The 24,930-nt window shown below is 37.3% G+C and overlaps 1 protein-coding gene across 1 annotated transcript in view; it reads right to left on the bottom strand.

Annotated features, from left to right (window-relative positions):
• The window catches only part of USP47 (ubiquitin specific peptidase 47), a 190,352-nt gene that overhangs the window by 93,017 nt on the left and 72,405 nt on the right, over positions 1-24,930 (bottom strand). Inside the window, exons 5-9 of the mRNA XM_006865822.1 lie at positions 23,457-23,595; positions 20,818-20,914; positions 9,119-9,264; positions 8,067-8,146; positions 5,026-5,175 (exon numbers count right to left, since the gene is read on the bottom strand). Of these exons, the coding sequence (XP_006865884.1) occupies positions 5,026-5,175; positions 8,067-8,146; positions 9,119-9,264; positions 20,818-20,914; positions 23,457-23,595 (612 nt within the window). The remainder of the gene's footprint in view (positions 1-5,025; positions 5,176-8,066; positions 8,147-9,118; positions 9,265-20,817; positions 20,915-23,456; positions 23,596-24,930) is intronic.

Here is a 24,930-nt window from a genome sequence, read left to right as displayed (position 1 = left end):
GAAGACCCCCAATGAGATGGATCAGCCAGGTGGCATCATTGATGGACTCAAGTGTGGCAGCGGTAGTGAGGTTGGCCCAGGATCGGACATTGTTTCGTCCTGCTGTGCATGGGGTCGCTATGAGTCGGTTCCGACTTGATGGCACCTGACAACAACAACCGTTGGTAGGTACATTGGAGTCAATTCTGACTCATAGCGACCCTGAGTAGAATCCTGAGGAGCAGCTGGTGGGTTTGAACTGCCATCCTTTTATTTAGCACTCCAGTGCTTATCCTATAGCACCATACCAGGAATCCAATTACTATATGTATTAGGTAATATTTCTGTATTCTTCTATTAATGTGGCCTCTTTGCTAGTTAAAATATTTTTTTTCTTTTGGTAGAAAACCTAGTCATTTTTATTCTAGTAGCTGTTTTTACATTTCAACTTCTGCTAGTGTCTTTGCTCCCCTTTATTCTTACTTAAATTTTTAGTGTCTGGTCTGCCAGTTTAAAATGATAGTATCTGTTTCCCATTTTTTATCTGTATGTATGTATATTATCTGTTTGTATTTATTATATGTATGTATATTATCTATTTGTATTCCCATTTATTATCTGTATGTATGTATATTATCTGTTTGTATTTATTATATGTATGTATATTATCTATTTGTATTCCCATTTATTATCTGTATGTATGTATATTATCTGTTTCCCATTTATTATCTTACTCTAATTTTTCCCCCGTTCTCCTAATTTTAAAAAGTTACAGTCTTTATACTCTGTTTAACATTGAACATTTCATACTATTCTACCTGTGCACTCAACCTTGCTTTACTCTTGCTGCTTTTATAATTTTCTACTTGACTTTAACTTTAAATATTTTTATTATATGTCTGTTTGTGGGTCCTTTGATTTAACCTAGTTGAATATATTGAGCTTCCTAGATGTACAAATTATTATTTTTCAATAGATCTGGGATGTTTTCACATTTTATTTCTTGAAAACATCTTCATCTTCTTTTTTTTCCTCTCTCCATCTGATATTCTTATTATGCATAAGTTGCAGTTCATGAAAGACAAAAAAAGTTTATGTCTTTTATTTCCACTTTTTGTCTTATTATGTTGAATAGGGCTTTTCCCCTGCAATGTCCTGAAGGTGGCATTGATAAGCACTGGACTGCTAACTGCAAGGTTGGCAGTTCAAACCCACTAGTTGCTTCTTGGAAACCTTACACAGGGTCTCTATGAGTTAGAACTGACTCAATGGCATTGTTGTTGTTGTTATGTGCCGTGGAGTCAGTTCCGACTCATAGCGACCCTATACAGGGTTTCCGAGGCTGTAAATCTTTTCAGGTCCAGAAAACCTCATCTTTCTCTCATGGAACAGCTGGTACTTTTGAACTGCTGACCATCAGATTAGCAGCCCGATTCGTAACCACTACATTACCAACATATAAATCTATGTTAACACACACTATGAATCTCCCAAAGAGGATTATCATCACAGTTTCCCAAATTTATTGAATCAAAATAGCCTTCCTTATAAATAAGTCCTTTCAGAGACTGGCACTCAACAGAACATAATCGGAGAAAAACAAATGGCAGAAGAGCCCTTAAATATTGCATAGTGGTTACAGGAGAAAGAGGAGGCTTTCTGCTCCATAAAGATTTACAGCCTCGGAAACACTGTACAGGGAACCAATTCCACAGCAGAAAACAACAAAGACTGTAAATTTCAATAATAATCATAGTTAAAATTAAATTTTAAAATAATTAAATACAAAAAGTATTATTATGAAAAGCCTCTTTTTAAAATTATAGGGCATTCACTCCTAGCACTCAATAAAAAATTTTGCTACTAATCATGCTGAAAAGGATCATAAAAACTACCAAAGCTTTTATAGTGATAAATTAGATGAATGGTAATTCTATTTATATTTTAATCTTAAATGTTATTCCCAAATTAACTTGTCTGGCCATGGAGAAAACAACTCCATAAATTGCCTGCTTCAATTCAAAATGTTAAAAAACAAAACAAAACAAAAACTTGAACATTTAGCAAAACTTCACACTTAATTGTATGAAAATACATATCCAGTTACTTTATTAGATACATATATTAATAATATTAAGGCTTACTAAAAAGATCATGTGGGACCCTGGTGTTGCGCTGTAAGATAAGCACTGGGCCACAAGGTTGGTTTGAACTGCAAGATAGGTGGTTCAAACTCACCAGCCATTCCACATAAGTCCTTCGCAGGGCTGCTATGAGTCGGAACTGACTCAATGGCACTTAACAGCAACAACAAACAGATTATATAGGACTCCTGGAGTGTTGCTGCAGGATCAGCACTGGTCTGTGAACCACAAGGTCGGCAGTTCAAACTCACCAGTTGTTCCCTTGAAACCATATACAGGGTTGATATGAGTTGGAACCAACTTGACGGCACTCAACAACAGCAACAAACGCGTCATACAGACATCAAGGTTCTGTGTGTGTTTGTATCCAAAAGGCAGAAAAACACTAGAGTCTACTAACAAAGCCAAAACAATAAACTTTAAGAGGTTCCAATTCATATATAATCAGAGTGATTTTTATAATGTTTTTTAAAAAACAATTCACATTTACAGCAAATTAATTAAAAACATATAGCATTAACAAAATACACAATGGCAAGCAGTGATATAAAGCTAATTTTAGATGCTGTGTCATGATTTTTGTGTACTAAGAAAGGTAAAGTTACAGGTTTTTAATTCATAAAATAATGGAAATCACTTACCTCTAAATAAAGTTCTCTGTCGGTAGTATCCTCCTTAGAATCGCTATCTTGGGTAGTTTCACCTGCTGTAATGGCCCTCAGGAAATTTCAGCAAAGTCTAAGAAGATTTAAGTTCCCTTCCACAAGTCCTACTAGTGCATGTGTGTTATAAACCTGCTCATCTACTGCTTCATCACTGTAATTTCCAATTCCTACAAAAATCCTACCACCTGTGGATCACTGAAGGCTAACAGCTTTGGAGAATTCCATTTAGAAATGTGACTTTTTTTGACTTCTCTGAAAGTATCCTCCATATTGTTCCACCAGTGATTATAATGCACATAAGGGAATGGTGTGGGGCTGTGGGTTAATGCGCCAGACTGCAAAGTCGTTTGAACTGCAAGGTCAGCGGTTCAAGCTCACCAGTTGCTCCTTGGAAACCCGATACAAGGTTACTATGGGTCGGACCCAACTTGACGGCATTTCACAACAACAAGGGAATGGTGGCAAATCAGCAGCTGAATGAGGAATGACAAAGACTGAGCTAAGCAGTTACACTTGTCCAGTATGCCAACATGGCAACAGAAATAACAAGCTTCCTCAACATTCAATTAATGTACAAAAAAATAAAGTGCACGTGAAAAAATATAAAAAATAAGTTAAATAGTAGGAAAAAATAGTAAATATCACTAAAAAAAAAAAAAAGTCACTTAAACTAAGGCCCACTTAACATGCCAAGCATGCTTAGCTTACAAAGGGTCCTAAATTTTATCAAATATATTTATAAAATAGACTGTGTGCAAACAATAGTCTATTTTCTGAATATATTATTCAGAGGAGAAGAGGCTTCATCTCTGACTATTCTAGAAAGGAGATGTACTTAGCTGATTGTTTAGGATTTCCACTGACTGGATCTACAACTATCTGCTAATTTCTTGATGTTGTTGTTAAACGCCTTCGAAACAGTTCAGACTCATAGCGACTGTATAGGCTTTCCAAGGAGCAGTTGGTGGATTTGAACTGCTGACTTTGTGGTTCACAGTCCAGTGCTGATTCTGCAGCAACACATCACATAAAAACAGGAGAAAAAAGCAACTGGACTCAATAGCTCCAAAGTCCATACTTTTGGCACTTTTTATAAAAAGAGTATAACGTATGAAATAGCTTCAAAACCACTAACTTTGGCTAAAACTCACCATTCATTTGCTAACAGCATAATTAATTTTCAAAATAATGATAAATAATACTTTGTTTAAATGTTTTCCTTATTTAGCACTGGCACATAATAAGTTCAAATATGTATTTCTGAATACTATAACTTTAAATATCAGCCTAACTCCTTCTATAATGCTCATTTTCAATACAGCTAAATATACATTCAAAAAGTAACAAGAAACTTATCAAAAAGCAGCTAACGGATGAATGATAAGAGGAGAAATGAGATGGTTTTAAATAATTCTCCAACTAGAAACTCAGTATATAAACTGATGCAGTGGCTTTGTGCGATAAGGACTGGACTGAGAACCACAGGGTCCATGGTTTGAGCCCACCTGCTCTGCAGGAGAAAGAGCAGGCTTTCTGCTCCAAAGAATATTTAAAGCCTCAGAAACATTATACAGGGTCGCTAAGGATCAGAACCGACTTGACAGCACTTAACAGCCAAATTTTAGCTGAGTATAACTAATCTGTCAGACTACAAAGTGGTTTGAACACAAGGTAGGTGGTTCAAGCTCACCAGCTGCTTCTTGGAAACCCTATACAGAGTTGCTATGGGTCGGAATCGACTCAATGGCACCTAACAACTATAAATATATAATTGAGTCTTCAAATTAAGTGTGTTTATACAATGTGTTGCTTTTAAATTAAATACAGAGAATAAGGGTGCCCTTTCAAAAATGTTATAATAATCAGAGGTTATTTTTCTAATTTTAAAAGTGCACAGATCAAAGCAATCCTTTAAAAAACAAAAAGAATTATCCCCCAAAACTATTTATAAATTAGACGGCTTAGATATTTTTAGAAGTCTGATCTTTACCTATAAAAAAGAGCAAAATACTGAGCCACAAGGCAAACATTTGCATTCACTTTTCTTCTTCGACATGCACTATTAGGACTCACTGAAGGGTCAAAAATCTTCTAGATCTTGCTAGTTTGAACGCAGGAATGACTAACAACCCAAGAAGGCGTATCTAGGATGATACTTACCTTAAAATAAATTATACCACTGTGCTATTATGTATTCTGTGTAGAGATACACAAGCAGTCAGCTGAAAGGTACACACCACACTAGCAAATGCTTGGCTGGACCCATAAGGTCGGATGACCAGTGGAATATCAAGATATGTGTCGATTCTCCAGCCCTCATAACCACATTCCAGACATCTCACGTAGTCCTTCAACTTGCCTTGATACAGTTCATTTATAAGATCAGCCTAAAAGTAAGAATATTTAGTTTAAAACCATTTACATTTGAAAATATATGAAAACACAGCTCCTATCCTTTAAAATGGATTTTCAAGAGACTATTGATTTTTACAGTTAAGGATTTAGAAAGCTTAAATTATTACTAGACTTAACTAATTGAGGAAAAAAAATCAAGACTTGACAAAAAGTACTGAAAAAAAAATCACTAAAATTAGATTAACACCAGTTTAGAAGCCAATGTACAAAAATTAACTTTTTTGATTCTCAGACTTATAAAAAACATGAACTATTAACATAGGTCTTGATGAAGTGCAGCCATCATTCCTCATATTAATTTTCCATTAGTATGGAACATATCTTGCCATTTTAGGCATGTTGATAATTATAATCCAAGTAACTACCTTTATAGCTTAATGTACACATATTACCATTTCTACAATTACATATTCAGTTTTATAGAACAATATCCTTTAACTCAATGTAGAAATAAAACTTTAACTTCAGTAATACACATAACGCAATTTTAAGGAAAAATAAAAAACTACATTTTTTTTAATGTATGAGAATTCAGTATCTTAAAAACCACCTCCCTCAAAATAAAGAATGGATCTCTCTGCTGCTAAGATTTATACTACAGATAAATGAAAAACATTCCTCATGCTTTCTGTCTGCCTGCTTATCACAGCCACAATTGAATAGGGTAATACATAATATACTATAACACAAGGGTGAGAAGTCAGTAAGAACCTGGAAACAGTTAAACCAGCTACTCCATCAAAGGAATCCAAGTTTTAAGTTTAAAAAAACGAATGGCTCTTAAACTTAGCCCTCAAAGTTAGCCAACTTGGACTCTTCTGGTTCAAAGAAGACTGGTAGGTAACTCCTTACATAAAGTCAGGACCTTCCACGTGAATTTTTTGCCTCAAGACTTTTATAACCCAAAATTGGGAACTCAGTGTGTGCCCCCGCCACCCCATGATCTTAATGGAAGTGTTGACCAACAGAGATGGGGGCAAGAAACAATTCCTAATGCCATCTATAGAACATTAGCACAGTTCCATTTGGAATATGTAGAGAAACCAGATTGCCAATGAACTTATATTTTTAACTTTTAAAAAACATTCAAGTAAAAATAGGTCAGAGGGAAAGCAAATTGCAGTTTATCTCTTATATCAAGTTACAGTTTTTAAATGGCTTGGACTTAAAAGTTTTCAAACTATGTTATACCTTCTCTATTTTGGTATTATTAATAACTTGATAAAGTGTTCTTCCTTCACCTGCCCTGGCCATATATGGCTATGTCTTCTGTACCAAAGAGGACATTTCAAAGTGGTTCAAACCAATGTTTTACAAATACTGTGATAGCAACCCACAGCAAAACAAAACAAAAGAATCTATAACATAATCTGGGAGCCCTGGTGGTGCTGTAGGATAAGCAATGGACTGCTAACTACAAGGTAATCATTCAAACCCACCCATCGTTCTGTGAGAGAAATACGAGACTTTGTGCTCCCATAATCTTATGTTGTTGTTGTTGTTGTTGTTGTTATGTGCTGTGGGGTCAGTTCTGATTCATAGTGACCCTGTACAGGGTTTCCAAGGCTGTAAATCTTTATGGGAGCAGAAAGCCTCCTCTTTCTCCCGCAGAACAGCTGGTAGTTTCGAACTGCTGACCTTGAGGTTGGTAGCCCGACTCGTAACCACTACGCTACCAGAGCTCCTTCCATAACCCTATAAAGGGTCACAATTAGAATCAACTAGATGGAGTGGGTTTGAGTTTATATCATAATTCATTATATACAACAGTAATAAAAATTTCATTAAAAAGTATTTACCCTTTTTCATACGGTACCAATATTTTTTTATACCTTTATTTTAAATGTTGATTTCAAAACAATGAATGGATCAAAACCTACTGTGTGATAAACTCTGGTCAAGTTATCACAATAGTTTCAATCAGAAAACAGACTCACCAAGCTACCTTCCTCACACTTCCTCTTTTGTCCTTACGATCTTCTCTCATTACACCCAAGATCATCCTTACCTTTTTCAGTTTAGCCATATCCCTGCCAGTGATATGTCTAATTTTTTCCCCACCCCAAGTTGGTCTTCCTCCAACTGAACTAGAAGAATGTGGTTGTTAAGTCGGTTCCAACGCATAATGAGCCTATCTAGGTAGTGGTTACGAATCGGGCTGCAAACCTCAGGGACAGCAGTTCAAAACTACCAGCTGTTCCACGGGAGACAGATGAGGCTTTCTGCTCCTGTAAAGATTCACAACCTTGGAAACCCTGTACAGGGTCTCTATGAGTTGGAACCGCCACCATGGCACATAACAGGGTTTCCGAGGAGTGGCTGGTGAGTTTGAACCGTCAAATTTGAGGTTCAAATCAACCTTGAGATTGAGTGATTATCCTAAGGCACCATACCAGAAAAGAATACGGTCAAATTAATAAGGATTCTAAGTGTCAAAGGCACATGACTATCCCTCTATGGTCAAAATGAGAAAAATGCCTGATGAATGGACTTTATAATGTATTACAGATTATTAAATATACAGTTTATTAGTAAACCTCTAAAATCTATCCTGATAAACCCAAATGCTGGATTATATAGCTTCTTTAATTGCTATGGGAGACCTTTCCAGCTTCATATAGCCCAATTTCTTTAGAAGGAAAGTTAGGAAATTGTGGTCTCGGGTGGTTTACTGAGGATCTTTATGACTCAAGTGATTGATTAAATGAGAATCTAGTACTTGCAATTCCCCATTTAGTACTCTACCCACAAGGCAAATGCCCAAGTTTCAAAACATTCCATAAAATAAAAGTCACTTTAGGTAATGAAGAATTCATTTGCACACACTAACAGAGCTCCCCTCACCTTTAGATATGTGAATTACCTGTTCTGTTTGTTTCCATTTCTGTTCCAAAGCATCAAACATGACTCTACACAGTTCTTGAACATCATGCTGCTGCCAAGCTATTTTAAGATAAAATTTAGTTAGAAAGAGCAATAAAGTATAATTTAAACAACTTAATTTGTTACTTAAAAGTAAACTGGCAGAATTTTACAACTAGCATATACTTTATGGTATAATACTAATTTTTTTTTTTTATATATCAATTAAGAGTTAAGAAATGTTATGAAAAATCTCAGACAACAAAAAAATTAGTTTAACTGCCTAACAATTTATAGGGTATACTCACATTTTACAAGAAAAGCTTCAAAGTTTCACTGATTAAAAATTTACCACTTAGAGCTTTATTTTTTAAAACAAGTTACTTTTAAAACCCAGCAAAAAGCAATGTATAAGATTCTTATGATTCAATAATGACAACTTGTTATTATGACTAACTGTGACTGTCACAACAGTAAAGGTAGAAGTTTTTTTTAACATAAAGGGGGGAGTAGCTAATCTTACATACCAGGAACAGAATGTAAGATTACCATCAAGGGAGAAGAGCATGAACAGAATGTGGGACCCTATCCAGAGAAGCAGCAACACCAAAGATGGAGGCAGAGATGATGACATGGAGACAGAGACTAGCTAAGGACTCTAGACTCATGGAAAGAGAAAGGATGTGTGCTGGTGACCAGGAGGCAGGCTTGCAGAATGTGACCTTAGGTTGTTTAAATAATTTATGTTCTTGAGTGTTTTGGTGTACAAAACAAAAAACCAAAAACTGAGGGAATAGAAGAAATACTGTTGAATGATGATGTATGGAGGGGATTGTAATCATTGCAATGATACGAAATATGATAGGATGAGTGCAAAACTGATGTTCTCACATATAAACTATCACTCAATGCACAATAAAAGCTTTAAAAAAAAAAACCAAATCAACGCATAAGGTAAAGTTAATGATACTGCTAACATGTTCGGTATTGTAGTATTATAGACTGACAGAATTCCTTTGATGTTAGAAATACTTATTATCAGAGAATTAGTACCCTCACTACTATCCCATCCAAAGCTCCTTGTAACATCTGTGGTTTCAATTGCTCTCTTTTTGCTGGTTTGTAACAAAACAAAAAGCCTTTGAAGTTGGTATGGGATACTTGTTACTGGATCTTCCTCAGATTCTTCAAATTCCCACCTATTAAAATAAAATTTGTGAAAATTATTTATAAAATACTTTAATTCTTTAAAGTATAATTAATACAGAAATCAAAATAATTCAAACTCTAACTCCAGCGGCTATAAAAAATTTGCATATTACCAGAAGGTATTAATGGCTAACAAAACATAAGTGTTTCTCTAATTCAGAAATTCAGAACAAATTTTAACTTAGTAAAGAAAAGGCTAAGATGGCAACAATTCTCAAGAATGAACCAAAAAAAAAAAAAATCACTTAAAAGTAATCACTGAATCAGGAATTGGCCAATATTCTAATTATTAATTCACCAAAAATAATGGGAACAGAAGAATAAAAGTAAATGACATTATGGGCATGCAAAAATCATCAAACTCCAAAATGTGGAAAAATATTTAACAAATAATAGTTTTCAGCATATATCTCCTACACATAATGAATAAACTGCAAAGGGGTAAAAGATGGAAGAAGGCTAAAAATAAATTAAACACAATGTAAGTCTTATCAGTCAACTGCAATGTATAGATCTTGACTGGATCCAAATTTGAACAAACTGTTTTGAAAAAGAGAAAAGACTATGAGGAAAGTAACCAGGGAAATCTCAGTACAAATCTAAGATGATACTTACAGACAACAGAATGGAGGGATTATATTTCCAAATAACTGGGGGTGGGAGTTACTGGTTTAAAAAAAGATTGATCATGAATTGATAATATTCAAAGTTGAGTGACAGGTACAGAGGGATTCACAATACTATATGTTTTTAAACATGTTTAAAATTGCTCATAATAAAAGATTTTTAACGGGAATATAAATAAGCAAATAAAATAAACTGGATAAGAATTTAGCTTGATAAATTTATGACACGCAGAAATCTAGCTCTAGGGACTACCTCAATGATATATGAATTTCCAACTGAACTTTGTTATTGTTTGTTAAGTACCAAGTTGGTTCCGACCCATAATGACCCTGTAGGGTTTCCATGGAGCAGCTGGTGGGTTTGAACCACAGACCTTGTGGCTCAACCTGACATTGCAGTCCCAGCGCATTATTCTGCAATGCCACCTCATTGAAAAAATAAGATTGGAAGGCTATCAGCAACTCAAATTCACAAGTCACTCCACGGGAGAAAGATGAGGCTGTTTACTCTGGTAAAGATTTACAGTCTTAGAACCCCATATGTAGGGTCACTAAGCACTCGACCACAAGGTCAGTTTGAACTTTTAGGTCAGTGATTCAAACTCACCAGTCACTCCTCAGAAACTCTATACAGGGGTTGCTATGGGTTGGAACTGACTCAACAACACTTAACACCAACAATAATGACAAAGTCCTGGTATGGCACACAGAATAATCACTGGACTGCTAACCACAAAGTTAGCTGCTCCTTAGAAACAAAAGGATCACTATGAGTTGGAATCGACTTAACGGCAATTAACAAGTCCTGGTGAGATGCTATAGGATAAGCAACAGACTGGTAAGTGAAGGTCGGAGGATCAAGCCTTCAGCCACTCTTAGAAACCCTAACACGTTTGCTGTGAGTCAGAACTGATCTGAAGGCACGTAACAAGATGAGTCAGAACAGACTTGATAGCAGTGGATTTGGGTTTTGTTTGTTAAATTAGTAGCAAAGAAACTAATTTCTACTTTCTCACTAGAAACGTTTTATATGAAAAAGGGGACTGAGCATTCACTTCCCTCTGCTGTTCATCACATTGAAAGGCAGCCCCTCTTTTGTGTATGACCCTTTGTTAAAGACTTAATTACTTTTAAATTTTAGTATTAGAAGGTAAACTCTATGACACCCTGCCCCTTTTTATAAACTGTAGCTCTTCTTCAGTCTTGCAGGTGTCAAGAGAAGACGTTTTGCTTTTTTCATTTCAAGGCATTCTAGCAAACACCTCTATTCAATAATTAAAATCTGCTGTAACTCTCCCCTTTCCTATACTCAAGCTTAAATTTCTTCTTTCTTCATTATCTGAAACAGAAAGGACTTACAATTGACATTTATGGGATCTAAAAATTTCTCAGTAGTTGTGAAGGAACACTGAAACAAAAATAGTGTGCACAAATTTCTTACAAGGGAAATTCACTGGTGGTGGTGGTTATGTGCCGTGGAGTCGGTTCCGACTCATAGTGACCCTGTACAGCGTTTCCGAGGCTGTAAATCTTTACGGGAGCAGAAAGCCTCATCTTTGGTAGTTTCGAACTGCTGATCTTGCAGTTCACAGACCGATTCATAACCACTCCGCTACCAGAGCTCCTTGGGAAATTCACTAGTAGGGAAGAATTACTGTAATATAAAACTGAATTTCTCACCTGTGCTTTGGTACTTTGTTTACAAATATACTTTTGTTAAGTGCCAGCAGGTCTGTTCCGAACCACAGTGACCCTGCATAGGGTTTCCAAAGAGCCGCAGATGAGCTTGAACCACTGACCTTGCAGTTCAAACAGCTTTGCAGTCTGGCGCATTAACCCACAGCACCACACCAGGACTCCAAATACCATGCTGTTGTTGTTAGGTGCCATCGAGTCGATACTGACCAATAGGAACCTTATGCACAGCAGAAGGAAATACTGTCCGATCCTGGGCCAACCTCACAGTTGTTGCCCCGCTTGAGTCCATCGATGCTGCCACTTGGCCAGTCCATCTCATTTGGGATCTTTCTCTTTTTTTCTGACCCTCCACCTTACCAAACATGATATCCTTCTCCAGCGACTAGTCCCTCCTGAAATTATGTCCAAAGTATGAGAGATGAAGTTTGGCCATCTTGGCCTCTAAGGAGCACTCTGGCTGCACTTCTTCCAAAAACGTATCTATTGGTTCTTTTGGCAGCCCATGGCACTTTCAATATTCTCCTCCAACACCAAAACTCAAAAGCATCAATTCTTCATGTATGATGTTCTTGATGTCATCCCACAGCTCCTCTGCTCTTTGGTCTTTAGTGTTTAATGTGTCAAATCTGTTCTTCAGATTATCTCTAAATTCAGGTGGGATAGATTCAAGGTCATTATTTTGGCTCTCGTTGTGGACTTTTCATTTGCTTCAGCTTCAGTTTGAATCTGCATTTGAGTAATTGATAGTCTGTTCCACTGTTTGCCCCTGGCCTTGTTTTCACTGATGATATGGAGCTTTTCTATCGTCTCTTTCCACAGATGTAGTCAATTTGCTTTCTATGTATTCCATCTGATGAGGTCTGTTATGCTGTCTAAAAAAGGTATTTGAAATGAACATATCATTGGTTTTGCAGAATTCTATCATGCGTTCTCCAGCATCATTTCTATCACCAGGGCCATATTTTCCAACTACTGACCCTTCCTCTTTGCGCCCAACCTTTGCATTCCAATCACCAGTAATAATCAATACATCCTGATTCCATGTTTGATCAAATTCAGATTGAAGCAGTTTGTAGAATTCTTCTATTTCATTCTCACTGGCTTTAGTGGTTGGCGTATAAATTTGAATAATAGTGGTATTAACTGGGCTTCTCTGTAGGCACATGGATATTATCCTATCATTTACAGCTTTGTACCTCATGACTGATCTGGATATGTTCTTTTTGACAATGAATGCAACACCATTATTCCTCTTCAATTTGTCATTCCCAGCATAGTAAACCATGTGGTTGTCAGATTCAAAATGGCCAATACGGTCCATTTCAGCTCACTAATGACTACGATTATCGATGTTTATGTGTTTCATTTCATTTTTGACAACTTCTAATTTTCCCAGATTCATACTTTGTACATTCCATGTTACAATTTTCAATGGATGTTTACAGCTGTTTCTCTTCATTTTGAGTTGTGCCCCATCAGCAAATGAGCTTTACTCCATTCGCATTAACATGGTCAACTCTACTTTGAGGAGGAAGCTCTTCCCCAGTCACATTTTGAGTGTCTTCCAACCTGAGGGGCTCATTTTCTGGCACTATATTCTGACAGTGTTTCTCTGCTATTCATGAGGTTTTTAGTGACTAAATATTTGGAAGTAGTTCGTCACTCCTTCTTCCTAGTCTGTGTTCATCTGGAAACTCATCTGAAACCTGTCCACCATGAGTGACCCTGCTGGTATTTAAAATACCGGTGGCATAGCTTTCAGAATCATAGCAACTCACAAGCCACCACAGTAGGACAAACTGACAGATGAGTGGTAGCCAAATACCTTAGAAGGTTTTATATTTTAATGATACTTTTTGCTATTCAGATACGTAGGTTAGAAATCTTGCTGCCATATTTGATTCTTCCTTTTCCCTACTCCTAAAAAAAAAGCCACAAAATCCTGTCTTCAATCTGAAATAGCATAACCACTGTTACCATCATCATTTTGACCCTCACCCACCATGGTGGGTTTAATATAGATTCTTCCAGGGTTTCCTATCTTTCAAATCAAATCTGTATACTGCACTATATAAACTTCCCTAAAGCAATGTATTTAACATGTCACATTCTTCCTTCAACCTAAAATGTTGTCTCTGTTGATTACTATGCAGCAAATGAATGCTAAAGTTACCCTGTATGCATGCAACAAGTTACACATAAAGGAATATACTATATTCTCATAATCTCCAAGGCCTTTTTGTTATAATTTATCTCTAATTTGCTTACTTACTCACTGGGCTCTAGTCACAAAGGATACCCTTTGTTTCTTGAGTCCCTTATGTTGTTGTTGGTAAGTGCCGTTGAATTGACTCCAACACTGTATATGGGTTTCCAAGAAGCAGCTAGAAGTTCTGTGCTTATTCTACAGCGCCACATAAGGACTCCATGAGTACCACTTGTTTTTAAGTGTTGTCGGATTGGTTCTTGCCTTTTTGGAAGTTCTGTGTCTACACAATTTCCTCTACTTGCTTTATAGTTGAGTTCATTATAAATTGATTTTGCTAGTTCCCTATTTTCAGTCTTGTAGGTTTGTTTTACTTTAAATACCTCTAGGGTAGGGTAATGTTTCATTCTGCTGTGTATAAGGTCGCTATGAGTCAGTACTCACTCAATGGCACCTAACAACAACAGTATCTGGGTTGGGTTCTGGAGGGTGTTGTCATGTATGGTAATCTCAGGTTGTTCACTGTTGTTGGTTCTCAGTCCAAAGAACACTCTAGCATTTTTAGTAAAGTTGGTCTGTTGTTTTGTTAAGTGCCATTGAGTCAGTTCTAACTCATAGCAATTCTGTATAGGGTTTTTGAGGAGTGGCTGGTGTGTTTGAACCACCAACCTTGAGGTTCAAACCGACTTTGCAGTCCAGTGCTTACTTTACAGTGCTACACCAGGGCACAAAAGTTGGTCTAGTCATTACAAATTCCTTTAATTCATCACAAAATGTCCTAATTTCACCATCGTATTTGAGGCACAGCTTTGCTGGGTTGGCTTTTTTTTTTTTTCTTTTACAGTTTTGTATATGTTAACCCCATTGCTTTCATGTCTGCATGGTTTCTGCTAAGAAATCAGAGCTTTGTCTTACTGGTTCTCCTGAGTTGCTCTCAGGATTGTTTCCTTGTTTTTGGTTTTGGAGAGTTTATAATTTATGTTTGGGGTTCATTCAGCTTCTGGTATGCTCATCTTTTTGTCTTTCAGAGTGATAAGGAAGTTTTCTTCTAACAACTCTTCAACAATTATCTCCTTCTGTTCTGGAATTTTAACCATCCATAAGTCGTTCCTCTTAATGGTGTCCCATATAACTCTTAGGTTTTCTTTGGATTGATTTCATTCTTTTTTCTCTCATTGTTCTTCTAGCATACTAGCATTGAGAAATTTATCTTTACACTAAGTCAGGCTTCCACTGCTTTGAATCTACTCCTTTGCCCTTTCAATGTATTGTCCATTTCAGAGAACATAGTAATCTTCTGGATTTCTAACTGCAAGTTTTATATTGTTTCAAATTTTGCATGTATTTTGTCTGTTTGTTTTTGTAGTGGTTTCCTGAATTCTTGTGAAGTTTTCCTGTGTTCTCTTTGCTTTCCTCAATATTTCTGTCATCCTTTGACGGTACTGAAATATCATTGTTTTAAATTATTTTCAAATTCATTCCTTTATCTTTGTTCCTCCGAAACAATTTCTGGCTGTACTTCTTTGTCATTTGTTTGAGCCATTCTCCCTTGTTTCTCATGTGAGCTAAAATTGTCTGATGTCTCTGGGGCATCATGGGATTGTTGTATTTGTAATTAATTGAAGATTGTATTTAATTGAAGGTATGGTCTTAGGCTCCCAACAACTGTCACCTGTGGGTATAGATAGAGAATGGAAGTGTGTACACTTTTCATTTGTCATTAGTGCACCTGACTTTATGGTGGGTTTGGCTTGTGTTGGCTGCTGTCTACATTGATTTGGTGGTATAGGAGCTGGTACTATCTCTTGCCCAGTGGGTACAGCTACAGAGGGTACGGTTGTGGCTCAGCTGTATGGACATAGTTGCTATCTACTGTTGGATGAGAAAGAGAAAACCCCGCCCACACATACACCAAAGAAAACAAAGCAGAATTAACAAACAAGATACCAAAAATTAAAACAAAATAATGAAGAGAAAAATAAAAAACAGGCAGCAACCAGAAAAAGGAATACAATAACTATAAAGACAAAAGAGGGATAGGAAATACAGCTATTCTAGAAGAGAAAAATAAAAGAGGAAATTAAAGAAATAAAAAATAAAACAAAGCCCACTTAAGTATTAACTGAAAAATGGAAGAGACAGGAAAATGGAGCTATAGAAAGAAAATTTAAGAGAGGCAATAAAAAGAAACAAAACAAAACAGAAAAACCAAGGAACGGGAAAATGAAAAAACAAAGAGAGTAGAGAGTAGTAATTATAAAGTATTAAAAGGGGAAATGAGAAACAGGAGAAGGAACAAGGAAAATAGAGATAGAATAAAATTCAAAGTAATGGAAAGAGGAGGAGGAGAACAAATAAACAAAAGCAACAAAACAACAAAAAGGAAAACCCAAACCCCAAAACAAAACCACACAAAAGTGCAGCTGTCAGACCTGGAGAGAAGAAAACTCTGGGGGGGCTCCTGCAAACCAAGGAGCTCACTAGGCGAGTGGGGGGTGGGGGTAGGATGTGACAGCAGAGTTCCTGGTACAAGATGAAGTTCCTATTGGAGTCGGTGCTATCTATGTTCAGGCACTCAATCTGGAAGTAGTTTATGGAGGCCCTTGATGGAATTGGTTTTAGTGTCCTTCAGGGCAGCTGGGAACAGGATGACTGGTTAAATGCTGGTCTGGTGGCTCTGTGGGTTCTGTAGGTGTGGAACTAAACTCAACTGAATCCAAGCATAGCCTGGATGAGGATGGGAGCTGACCACACCTCTGGTCACCAGGAGAGTGTGGGGAAAAGAAGAAATCACATCTTTCTTTGTTGCCTGGTTGAATCTGCTCTGCCAGGCCACGTCTTGCAGCCGTTCACCAGTCTGTCTCCTCTCTCACCGTCCCTGTTCTGCTTCTCCTCCTAGCAAGCCCTGAGTCCACTTCTCTAACCTTTCCTCTGAAGTTCAGGGTTCCAGAGTTTTCATCTCTGACTGCTTCATTTGGCCTCTTGTACCTTTGTTGTTGTAGTGGGTCCGTGTAGTAAGTCTGCCTAGCCCACCAGCCTGCAGGAAGTCCCAGGAGCATTTCTTATAAGACTGATTTGTTAATTCTTCTAACAGTTCCAGAGTATTCAATATTCTTCTACATGACTCTGTGAAATTATCTTATTTATTTAGGTTTGCCTACAGAAGTCCTAAAGGAGAACTGGTAGTATAGTGGGTTACGAGTTGGGCTGCTAACTGCAAGGTCAGCAGTTCAAATCTACCAGCTGCTCCATGGGAGAAAGATGAGGCTTTCTGTTCCCTTAAAGATTTACAGCCTCAGAAACCCTATATAGGGTCACTATGAGTTGGAACCAACTCCACAGCACATAACCACCACCATGGAAATTCTAAAGGAGGGGCTTTGTCTTATTCACCACTGTAATCCTTTGCCTAAAAGTACTTTAAAAACAAACAAAACAAAAAACACTACTGTCACTGAGTCAATTCCAAATCCTAGAGACCCTTTGTAGGGTTTTCAAGGCTGTAAATCTTTACAGGAGGAGACAGCCTCATGTTCTCATCTTTCTCCAGTGGAACAGCTGATGGGGTTGAAATGCTAACTTTAAAGGTAGCGTCCAACACCTAGCCCACAGCACCACCAGGTCTCCTTAGCAGAGTGCTTTACAGAGTAAAGGTCCACTATTACTTTCTTTGCTGAATCAATAGCCTGGCTAGGCTCGCTTATTCCACAGTGCTATAAATGCACAGACTATGCTCAGGGTATTGCAACTCATGGCTTAAAACAATATCCTGGGAGCCCCATTTAGTCTGTCCAAGTTTGGAGGGCAGATTTCAGACTGCACTTATTGATTATATCCTTCGTATTCTGACAACTACTCCAGTTATGCTAATCTCCTGGAGGCCCCTGTAACACACTGTACTTATTGGGATCAGCTATAACATAAGTAAGGAACCATGGCGGCACAATGGCTAATGAAAGGTCAGCAGTTTGAACCCACCTCAGTGGCTCTGCCGGAGAAAAGACCTGGCAATATTCTCCCTTAAAGATTATAGCCAAGACACAGTTTACCGTGTCACGGCAGATAAGTGTCAGAATCAATTTGAAGGCATGTGGTGTTACAGGAAATGCGCTGACTGCAAAGTCGGTTTGAACTGCAAGGTCGGTGGTTCAATCTCACCAGCTGCTCCTCAGAAACTCTGTGCAGAGTCGCTATGGGTCAGAACCAACTCTCCAGCACATGACAACAACAACCATATAGTACAAGTAGTACAGAGTAGTACACTCTAAATGTACTAGGTGTGCCACTTTTAGCACTATGACTTTGGGCAAAGTACCACCTCTCTGTGCCTTCCTTACAAAAAGAGATTATCATAAAATTTATAAGGTTATTGTGAAAATGAAATGAACCTATATTCAAAATGCTTGGAAGGGTGCCTGATGCATGCTAAAAATAACAAGCATTTAAGTAGCACTTTTACTTTTGTTTTGTAAAGTCCTTCTGTCAGCAATGCTCTGTTCAATCTGGCCAAATCATACCTAGCTTGGTGACTATGTCAAGTTCTACACTTCCTTCGGTAAGCCACCTCTCCATATTTATATTTATCAAAACAAACAAACAAACCCTGCCACAGAGCTGATACGGACTCAGAGCAACATTGCATAGGGTTTCTGAAACTGCAAATTGTTATGGAAGCAGACAGCCTCATCTTTCTCGCAAGTGGTAGGTTTGAACTGCCAACCTTGCAGGTAGCAAGGTCTAGTCTACAGGGTCACTAGGGTTCCTTCCCATAAAATTTTGTTGTTGTTAACTGCTGTTGAGTCAGTTAACAACAACAACAACAGTGACTGTGTATATAGGGTTTCCAAGAGCAGTTAGTAGATTTGAACCACAACCATAGCAGTCAGTGCTGATTTTAAAGCACCACACCAGGACTCCTCCCATATTTGTTGCAGTTGTTGTTGTTGTCAAGTTCCTTCACGTCGGTTCCAACCCATAGTGACCCAGTATAGACTTTCCGAGGAGGGACTGGTGATCTCTAATCACTGACCTTACAATTCAACCCAACATTGCAATCCAGCACATTAACCCTCAGAGCCATACCGGAACACCCTCATAGTATTTGTTGTTGTTATTGTTAAGTGCTGTTGGATCGGTTCTGACCCATAGCAACCCTGTATGGGGTTTCAGAGGAGCAGGACTCCCCATAATAATTAGGTATCCTTAAATGTCCTAAGGAGCTCTGGTAGTGTAGTAGTTACAAGTCGGGCTGCCAACTGTAAGGTCAGTAGTTCAAACTATCAGCAGTTCCGCGGGAGAAAGATGAGGTGTTCTACTCCTGTAAAGATTTATAGCCTCGGAAACCTGTACAGGGTCACTATGAGTTGGAACCGACTGCATGGTGCTTAACAACAACAACAAATGTCCTGGTGTGGCACTGTGGGTTAATGCACCAGACTGCAAAGCCGTTAACTGCAAGGTTAGTGGTTCAAGCTTACCAGGGGCTCCTTGGAAACCCTATAACAGGGCTGCTATGGGTTGGAATTGACTCAACGGCACTTAACAACAACAAAAATGCTACACATATTACTTCTGTGAAGATATCTATAAACTACTCAAGAACAAACTTTATTTCACACTTCTGTTCTATCTACAAAATGTCTAGCATATATGGATTTCTTGTCGTATGTTTTCGAGAATCATCTGATTCACAGCAAACCTATAAAACAAAGCAGGACTTCTCCATAGGGTTGCCTATACTGGCACTGTAAGATAAGCACTGGACTGCTAACCACAAGGTCAGCAGCTTAAACCCACACCAGCCGCTCAGTAGAAACACTATATAAAGGCATTATGAGTCAGAACTGACTCGATGGGACTTAACAACAACAATAGTAACTTGACAGTTTGCCATATCTTCTCTCTTACAGAGCAACTAGTGGGTTCACACCACTGACCTTCAATTCAGCAGCTAAGCTCTTAAGCACTGTACATAAGGGCTTCTATATAAACACCTGTTAAGTGTCATCAAGATTGCTCCGACTCATAGCGACACCGTACAGGGTTTCTGAGGCTATAAATCTTTGCAGGAGCAGAAAGCTGCATCTTTTTCCTGTAGACCAGCCGGTGGGCTTAAGTAACTGACCTTGCAGTTAGCGGTCCAGTGCTTACCCTGAAGAGTCACTGCACTCCCATACAAACAATTACTTACAGAATGAAAAACCATGTCAACTTTTATAAACAAATTCATATTATGACTTAGCAAATGCATGTAATGGTAACATAATGTTGTTTGAAGAATACAACCAATAATATTAAAATTTCAAAATATAGTTTAAATGCATATTTACCAAAATTTCAAAAATACTAATCAAAAGCAACACAAAAAGGAAAAAAAATTTGTTTAAAATATTTGCTTTTAAAAATAATGGAGTCATATATTTTAAGGATAATATATAAACCAAGTAGGTAGTAAAGGTATTGTACTAAGATATCAGAAAAGTAAATGCCAAGCTTTAAAGCTTATTTATAGACTTCCTCCATAGTGCATTTTATGGTACGTGATAAAGAACTAGGTATTTTAAAACATGAACATACTGACACAAAAAACAAGCTATATTATATTTTAATTAGAAATAGAGTTGAGACATTTAAAAAGATAATTGGTCTCTTAAATTAAGAACAGGGAAAGAGTACGGTTTCATATTCAGATTCCAAAGCACGTGACATTTATTTTTTAATAAAGTTGTTAAAGCTTTATTTACAAATGAGGGAAGCTTAATACAATAATATCCCCTAAATGCAAATCTTATTATTTTTATTTTTGTTGTCTATGTGCTTCTGATTCTCTCTGACCACAAATTTTTCACATGCCAGTTTCTCACAAGATCCATAATTGAAGGTGTGTTTGATGAAGTGAGAAATGTCTCTCATACAGACAAATATATACAAAGAAGGCAAATTAAATTGTATTATTCAAAAAAAGGTATATTTAATTCATAAGTTTTATTTATAGAATTGTTTTGAATACTCACTTATATAATGCATTCCTAAATTCAGGAGTCATAAAAAGCGTTTGCAAAAGGCTATTCAAATAGCAAGTCATTGCTTGATTTACTAAGCCAACATATCCTTTAAAAAGAAAACACACATATACATAAATTAGCAGTGAGATTAAAAATAAAAAATATGAAAACTTAACAAGGATGCTTTGCTACAGAAATGTACAGAAATACACAGATACACAGATATAAATGGCATTTAATAAAATGTTAAGGGTAACATAATATTTAAAACAGTATTTTCACTGGTATAAAAAGAATGTTTGTTCCCCAAATCTATAAGTTGTGTATAAGAGGGAAGGTATTAACAAACTCACTGTAAATATACTACATACTCAAAGTAGCAAGATTGTACTGAATCATTTGTCTCTACAGACCACAAGGTTGTCTGAACTGAAAGGTCAGTGGTTCAAGCTCACCAGCTGCTCCTCAGAAACCCTATATAGGGCTGCTATTATGAGTCAGAACCGACTCGAAGGCTTTTAGCAATATCAACAAATCACCAATTTCTACTAAGAATTAATAGCACACAAGATAAAATCTCTATCGGCAAACTTTCCAAGTCTGAGACTATTTTACTAAATCATTAAGTCTGAAATTCTATGTATCAGCATACTATGCAAAATCTGACTATACAGCACAAAGAGAACTTAGGGATGGAGGAAAAAGGAGTGAAAAGAGAGAGAAAGAGGAAAAGGAAGGAAGGAGAAATTTACATGAACTTAAAATTCAAATGAACCCGGTGCTTAATCCTTGTTGTTAAGTGGCATCTTGTAGATTATGACTCATAGCAACCCAGTATAGGGTTTCCGAAGAGTGGCTGGTAGGTTTGAATTACCAACCTTGTGATTCAAACTGACCTTGCAGTCCAGTGCTTATTCTACAGTGCCACACCAGGACTCCACGCTTAATCCAAGTAGAGTACTTACCTCAAATTCTTTAATTACCAATTTGTTCACGTCTTCCTCACCAGAGTGTGAGGACAGGGGTTGAATCTGATTGATCTCTATCTAACTACTTAGCACAGCAGTGAATGCACAGTGAAGGGACAGGGGATATGACTGACAAATAGAACAAACTAGTATGATCTGATCTGATTACAAATAACGAAGAACATGATTTCATTTTTAGTTCATATAAACAGACACTTTCACACAGGCAACAGTGTTTTTTACATGTATTAAAATAAGATATTCATAAAAATAAATGTCTGACTTTAGGGTTTATCTATAGACTTCTTATAATGGCCAGGTAAACACTGTATTAGCTGAGGCTTCCTAGGATTTCCCTTTGTTCTCTCCAAATATTTTCCCTAATTCTTCAACAGTCAGGGATAGAAGAGTTAGCTGCAGACTCACCAGACTCTCCTCAGCAACCTTACACATGGTCACTATGAGTCAGAACTGACTTGGCGGCACTTAACAATAACAAAGGAGTTCTGATGTGGTGGTGTAGGATAAGCAATGGACTGCAAGGTAGGTTTGAACCGCAGAGTCGGCAGTTCAAACTCACCAGCTGCTCCTCAGAAACCCTATACAGGGTTGCTATGAATTGGAATCAACTTGATGGCACTTACCAACAATAACAAAGTTGCTTTAGTGAGCCCTGGTGGCACAGCACTCAGGTGCTAAGAGATCAATAGTTCAAACCCAATCTGCTTTTCTAAAAAGTACTGCCTTGGAAATCCCATGGGGCACTTCTACTCTGTCTTACAGGGTTCCAACTCATAGAGACCCTGTTCTGAGGAGCTGCTGGTGAGTTTGAACCACCGACCTTACTGTTCAAACCAACCTTGAGGTTGAGTATCACAACAAGATGTTGTTGTTTGTTGTTAAATGCCACCAAGTCAGTTCCAACTCATAGCAACCCTGCATAGGGTTTCCAAGGAGCAGCTGGTGAGCTTGAACCGTCAATCTTGTAGTTCAAACCGACATTGTGGTTCAAACCGACTTGCAGTCCAGTGCATTAACCCAAAGCACCACACTAAGACATTTGTTGTTGTTGTTGTTGTTAAGTGCCGTCGAGTCGGTTCCGACCCATAGTGACCCTGTACAGGGTTTCCGAGGGTGTAAATCTTTACGGGAGTAGAAAGCCTCATCTTTCTCCCATGGAGCGGTTGGTAGTTTCGAACCGCTGACCTTAAGGTTTGCAGCCCGATTCGTAACCACTACGCTACCTAAGACATTAGGTCCAATAAAATAAGCCCCGCTGATCTACTTAAAATTGGAAGTATCTCCTGCAATCTTTTAATCCCCAAAGAGATAATATAGTATTAAGAGGAAGTTAACTTCAAAAATTTAAGATTACATTTTAAATAAAAAATTATCAAAACAGAAATTCTTTCTTTAAATACAATATTCAGTTTTCTTACTTTGTAACTAAGCCGTGACAGTAACACACAGTCTAACCAAAAAAAAAAAAAGAGTGAAGGAAAGGGAAAACATATTTTGTTCTAATTTTGCTGTTGCTAGCAAGCTAAATTTGGTAATCCTGCTCTGGGCTTCACTTTTCTGATCTATAAGATGGGGAGTTGAGGACTGAGATACCAAAGATAACTCTGGGTCTAATGCCCTACAATTAGATGATAAAATAAAATAAAAATATTGTCTTACCAGTTTCAGACTTATTCAAAATCGATGAATAGGAGTAGCTTTGGCTGACATAGTCACTGGTAGAGCCCACAGAACCTTCTCTTGGAAGAGGACCTATAAACCTGTCATGAGTATTGTCATCCACAGCACTGGAATCCTCCTAAAAAACAGCATAACCCATACTTACTAAACAACAAATGTTGCTGAAACAATGAAAAAAAGACTAATTGTTGAACCAAAGAAAAAGGCAGGCTTTACTCTTACTGTTATGACCACGGCTTTCAAAGGACTGAATGTCCTTATCATTTCCCAAGGAAGGTTGGAAAGATGCTGCTGTCTCCTTCTAAAATTCTAACTTTCTCAATTCTCCTTCAAGTTTTCTCTTAACATGACAGAGACTTTCTGGTACTATAAAATCAGAAATCCCACTGTGAACTCTGGTGACAAAGGCTATCATTTATGTTTATACCATTTGTGCCAAGTAGGCTTGACAGGCAGGGGCTAGTCCATAACTGTTGAATAAGAAGGGCAGTTTCCAAATTAGAAACTTCCTATTCATGAGTAAGGATCAGAAAACAAGTATTTAGTTGGTGCTGAGTTGGCTCTGGGTCACGGCAATCTTATATACAACAGAACATAATACTACACAGTCCTGAACCTTCTTCGAGATTGATAGGTGTGGTCAAGGCCATTGTTACAGCACTGTATACTTTGAGTGCCTTCCAATTTAGGGGTTCATCTTCTAGCACCACACTGGACAGTATTCTGTTGTGACAGATAGGTTTTTCACTGGCTAGTTTTAGGAAGCATATAGCCAGGCGATTCTGACTAGTCTGTCTTAGTCTGCTGAAACCAAGCAGACTAGTTTCATCATGATAATTTGACAAATGGATAGCATAGCTTCTAATATCAAAGCAACACATAAGTCACCAAAGTCTAAGAAACTGACAACTAGTGGGGAAAAGGATTAAGAAACATAAAACCAAGAAAATTAATTAAGACAGAGCTGGAAAGTGATTATTATGCATTTTTAGATGCAAATCCACAATTTGTGAATCCATAGTTCCCTAAATTAGCAGCTAATCTAGACTTCAATGTCTACTCAAACAATCTTTGGATCGGTCACAAAAATGATACTCTTCAGAAAGGTCAGAAAGCATATTGTTGCATTCCTACAGTAGAGAAGCACTGTGTCTACTATCCTAAGAGGCATTCTTATTCATAATAAAGTTTTAAATGAGAATGATCAATTAGAACAAATTTTTTTTTCTTTCAGACTTAAGCTCTGAAAGTGGGGCTTTAAGTCCAATGATAACTCTTCACAATGTCACCAGTTACTCCTTTTATAGTGGCAGATATTTTTATTTATTGAAAAATTTTTATTGGGTGAGGTTTACAGAGCAAATCATCAATTTTACATTCAATAAATCATTTTTAAAAAAATTTATTATGAATTGAGGGTTTACAAACCAGAGCATCAGTTTTGCATTCAACA

Source organism: Chrysochloris asiatica, unplaced genomic scaffold (assembly GCF_000296735.1).
Source record: "Chrysochloris asiatica unplaced genomic scaffold, ChrAsi1.0 scaffold00083, whole genome shotgun sequence".
Taxonomy (NCBI): Eukaryota; Metazoa; Chordata; class Mammalia; order Afrosoricida; family Chrysochloridae; genus Chrysochloris; species Chrysochloris asiatica.
This window is presented reverse-complemented; position numbering and strand designations above follow the sequence as displayed.